This window comes from Crocuta crocuta, unplaced genomic scaffold (genome assembly GCF_008692635.1).
Source record: "Crocuta crocuta isolate KB4526 unplaced genomic scaffold, BGI_CrCroc_1.0 scaffold160, whole genome shotgun sequence".
Lineage (NCBI taxonomy): Eukaryota > Metazoa > Chordata > Mammalia > Carnivora > Hyaenidae > Crocuta > Crocuta crocuta.
In genome coordinates this window covers 4,584,150-4,589,208 of record NW_027527591.1, presented here as the reverse complement: position 1 = coordinate 4,589,208, position 5,059 = coordinate 4,584,150, and the positions used below count along the sequence as shown (strand labels likewise).

Genomic DNA, 5,059 nt, shown 5'->3' with positions numbered 1-5,059 from the left:
GTGTCTGGTTTCTTTCTTTTTTAATTTTTAAAAATTTTTTAACGCTTTATTTATTTTTGAGGGGGAGGAGGAGGGGCAGAGCTGGCGGTGGGGTGGGGGGGTGACACAGAATCTGAAGCAAACTCCAGGCTCTGAGCTGACAGCTCAGAGCCCTAAGAAGGGCTCAAACTCACAAACCATGAGATCATGACCTGAGCCGAAGTCAGATGTTTAACCGACAGTACCACCCAGGTAACCCTCTTTTTTTCTGTCTGGTTTCTAAAAGCTCTTCTGAGTCACTAAAGTTAAGATTTTAAAAAATTTTCAAATTTTTGCTTTCTAATTCCAAGGTAACTTATTTAAAGTAGCCTAAATATATTCTTTGGATATAAAATTATATCAGTTTTGAAATTCCAGCTCTATATGGAGGAATTGACATTTCTGAAAATAGGCTTTTTCTTTATTATGTTGGCCTCCAAACCCATGCATGTAATTATGTGTAAAGTCCTACATATTTTATTCCAGTATTTCTCAAGGACTTGTTTAAAAAAAAAAAAATTACCTTAGTAGGCAGAATAAGGACATTTGATGAAGACTGTGATAAGTTCTTTGATAAAAAGGATATTAGTGGGGGCGCCTGGGTGGCTTAGTCGGTTAAGCGTCCGACTTTCGCTTAGGTCATGATCTCGCGGTTCGCGGGTTCGAGCCCCGCGTGGGGCTCTGTGCTGACTGCCAGCTCAGAGCCTGGAGCCTGTTTCAGTCTGTGACTCCCTCTCTCTGACCCTCCCCTGCTCACGCTGTCTCTCTCTCTCCTAGAAATAAATAAAAAAAAATATATTAAAAAAAAAGAAATGTAAATAACTTTAAAAAAAAAAAGGATATTAGTGTTGTGCCCATAATATATATGAAATAGAACAGCCTTTTCTCCTCTTTTCATATGGTCTATGATTTTTTCACCAACCTCTTAACAAAGTACCAAATCATAGGGAAGCTACCATAGGAGAAAAAATATTTTTCCATGGGAAAACTTGGCTTTTTTTTTAAGTTCACATAAAAAAAAAAAAAGGAGATAAATTATTTAGTCGGTAAGACTGACAATAACAGAGGCAGAGGCTGCGCTAATAAATGTGCCCTTGGGCACATTTTGCAGAAATCTTGCCTGTCTTTTCCCAGAAGGACCCCTTCAAAGACAGCCTCTACCTGGTAGAGGCGGCCTGGGCTGGGGGCTCAGCTGTCAGGCTCCAGAGTGGGGGTATCTGGAGGTGCAGGGCACAGTCTAGGCAGAAACATCTCCCCCAAGAGAGTCAGCATCCTGCTTTCGCCACGTGTGAGGCCTCTCAGGCAGGAGGCAGAGGCCAGACCATCCCAGCTTTCCCCCCACAGTGCAGGAATCCATTCTTCCCTTAGAGTTTTACCCTCCGCCAATATCCACACCATCCATGACCCGAAACCCACCAAATGCCGAGTGTAAGAAATGAAAGTTTCTTCTCAATCATACTTACAGGAGCTTTTTCATTTCCTTCTTTAGGAGCTTTCTTTCCATGATTAAGGCTTGTCCAGCTGAGCAGATATCTGTAGCTTACTGTGCACCTGATATCCTTGGGGAAGAGTCAGCTTCTTTGAGGCTACAAGCTAAGCAGCAAATCAGAGAGAATTTGAGTTAGGGATGTTATCACTCCAAATACCAGTCATGGAGTCTTAGGCTCTGGAAGGGATCCGGGAGCGTGCAGAGCNGCGGGCGGGGGGGGGGGGGGGGGGGGCTGGGTAGGGGGAGGACAGTGCACTGTACCTTGAGTTTGTCTGACACCTCTTATTCTTTCCAAGTTTCCTGACATTCATCATCTATTTTTCTTTGCACTAAAGAAGCAAGTAAAACAGTCATGGCTCATGTAATAGTAGATGAGACTATTTGGACAGAAACATCCAGACATGTGGTGATCTGAACATGTAAATTCTGTGTGCATTCCACATAGTGACTCCCAGCGAATCCACCTTGGTACAGTGGCTCATAATGGATTTTCTATGGAACCTGTGCACAATTTCCTATGTCCAGAAGGTCCTGGAAAGAATACATTATTATGGCAAATGTGAGGCCATGTCTTCAGTTCTTATCCCCACATTGAACCAGAAACTGGAGGTTAGGGGATGGCATCAAAAGGAGTTTGAAGTCACAAAAAGGAGTTTATAAAAAAAATAATCACTTTTAAATGGTACATCTAAGGAGAGGTCTAAGTAGAATATCAACTATGTTTGCAATGTTTTGTTTCTTAAACAAGAGGGAAAGCGAATTGTGATGGTTACTTTTACGTGTCAACTTGGCTGGGCCACTGTGCCCAAATATTTGGTCAAAAATTCTGCTGGGTGTTTCCGTGAAGGTATTTTTTGGATGAGACTGACACTTAATGATCTTTGAGTTGAGCAGATTACCCTCCATTATGTGCATGGACCTCATCCAATCATTTGAAGGCTTGGAGAGAAGAAAGATTAATTCCTCCCAAGCAAGAAGGAATTCTGCCAGAACTCCTTCAGGTTTTGGGCTGGCTAAGCCACCACAATCACATGAGCCAATTCTTTAAACTAAATTTCTCTCTGTACATGCATATACATATATACATATATGCTCTATTTCTCTGGAGAACCCTGAGAACAAAAATTTTTAAATGTTAACATTTGTTGACTCTGGGAAGATAAACCTATAAATGTTCATTATATCACCTTCTGTACTTTTGAAACTGTGCTTGTGTTTTTAAATTGCTACTATAAATATGGTTGGAATAAAACTTTAGAAACTTTTGGGAAAAAAATTGTAGTCTGTAGACTACATTAAACATTAAGATTTATTCAATTCAGCTCTCTAACAATAAGCAGAGAGAAAACAGGATGTCCTTAATTTACAATGAAAAACTTACATTAAGTTTTTAAATGTTTTTATTAATTTCTGAGAGAGAGAGATAGCGTGAGCAGGGGAGGGTCAGAGAGAGGGAGATACAGAATCTGAAGCAGGCTCCAGGCTCTGAGCTAGCTGTCAGCACAGAGCTCGATGTGGGGCTCGAACCCATGAACCGTGAGATCATGACCTGAGCCAAAGTCGGACGCTTAACCAACTAAGCCACCCAAGCGCCCCTAATTTACATGAACTCTTCACCAGACCAATTTAATTATTTTGGGCCATGCTTGCTGCCACTACATTTGCTTCAGTTTTGAATGGGAAGTGGAAAATGAAAGGCGGGGGTGGGGGGGGCAAAGTAGGGAGAAAATACTACAAGCCAGAGAGGGGACCTCATAACGTAGAGAAGGAAAAGCTCTGGACCGAGGAAGGCCAGATGTCTAGATGTGGTGCCCACTCTCCCACCCGCCACCGACTGATTGATGTGGCTGTGGCCATCCTTCTTGGGTCTTCTGCATTCCAGTCTCAGGTGTAGTCTAAAAAATGATGAGCCTGGTTAATGTCACCAAGAGCATTTTTTCACCCTACCACTCTAGACTTCATAAAGGCCAGCACAGATTATGATTCTTCTCATTCACTAAGCTGCAAAAGCATTTGTCGGTAGACCATTTGTTTTATTTCAATTCCTTCACAAGGGGGTGGATGGGCTCCCTTAGCCTTCATGCCTTTTTAAAAAGCAAAAAACAGCATTTGCTTTAACCTTTTCTTGTTTGTAATTCTGAGCCAGCCCTTTGAATTTCAGACTTAAATTATAAAATATTTATCTCTTAGCTACTGTGATAGCTTCACCTTAGACCACCCTCCCCAACCACCATTCAATGTGGCATAATATACAAAGGTTTAGATCGTAAAAATATGACCAAGTCTCACCCCCCAGGAGGTCCAAAGACCAGTAAGGCTATCAGATAGCCGTGTCACCTTGGACCAGTGAATTTGTCTCTCTGTGTTTTTGTGTGTCCTCTTCTGTAAAACAGTCATTGAATGATTGGAGAGGTCCCTTCTAGCTTAGAGTTCAGCGACTTGGTGCATTGTGTAGCTCTGTGTGGCTGAAAGGGGGCCATTTGCATAGACTATTTGGTTAAAATTTGAATTCATCCACTCTTCTGTCTGTAGAGCTTTAATAAAAAAACAAGACCCTGGCTGGAAATACACACAAAGGAGCTAATGGAAAGATGTTAGCTGTCTCAGGCATTAGCTGCCTCATAGAAACCAACCCCCCACCAGAAGTCACAGCCCACATACTCTGTAAGAATATCATGCCCTGAATATCTGTATACTCCATGCAGACCCCCTCCCTGCACAACTATATCTATGATACAGGCCTCTCAGATTGTTCTCTTACGTGCCCAGCCCTTAATAAATCCCCCTTCCAGAATCTCTCACCAACCAGAGACCGATTCTGGTGCTGTTGTTCTCTCCCTGCTTCTGGAGGCGTGCTGGAGCATTGAACATCATCATCTTGGGCTGGTGCTCGCAGACATCAGGAAAACACATGCCTTTTTTTTTTTTTTTTTTTGGTTGCTAGGAAACAATGACTGAATGAAAATAATTTGTTTTTACCCATCCCTTCCCTCCCCCCAACCCCTGCCATCCTGCAGGGAAAAGAATTTAGACAGGATTGTGATCCTGACCTGGAGTTCACGTATCTTTTTACCTGCATAGGCTTCGGTTTCCCACCTAAATGATTAATCAGAAAGCCTAGAGGATGCCAGAAGTCCCCCTCCCCCAGGGTTTTTTATAGCACTTGGCTGCAGACTCAGGAATCAACTGACTAAGCAGGGATTTCTGGGGAACGTCTGGCTCCTCATACACATAGGGTGCCCTGAAGCATTCCGGGTGATTCCACATGATGACTCTGAGATGGGAGTCCTGAAAAACCATCACCTTGGTGCAAGGCATCACCATTTTCCCCTGCTAAGGGGTCTCCCTGCTCACACACTTGTCTCTTCATTCTAAGCACTTCCTCCCCTGCTTCAAGCTTGCTCATGGTTTCCCACCACTCTTAGAGGAAAACCAAAACTTGCCCTGGCCTGTGTTCGAGTCTCCTCCGAGGCCTTGGGCAGAGCAGACTTTGTTCTGGTCCATTGATGCCTGGGTGTCTGTTATTAGGATCGTTTCCACTCCTCTCCACCG

General features: G+C 43.2%; 1 protein-coding gene across 1 annotated transcript in view; it reads right to left on the bottom strand.

Annotated features, from left to right (window-relative positions):
- CUNH2orf80 (chromosome unknown C2orf80 homolog) overlaps positions 1–4,344 on the bottom strand; it is a 26,005-nt gene extending 21,661 nt beyond the window's left edge. Inside the window, exons 1-2 of the mRNA XM_077771399.1 lie at positions 4,310–4,344; positions 1,482–1,611 (exon numbers count right to left, since the gene is read on the bottom strand). Of these exons, the coding sequence (XP_077627525.1) occupies positions 1,482–1,522 (41 nt within the window). The 5' untranslated portion in view covers positions 1,523–1,611; positions 4,310–4,344. The remainder of the gene's footprint in view (positions 1–1,481; positions 1,612–4,309) is intronic.
- Between the last annotated feature and the right edge of the window lie 715 nt (positions 4,345–5,059).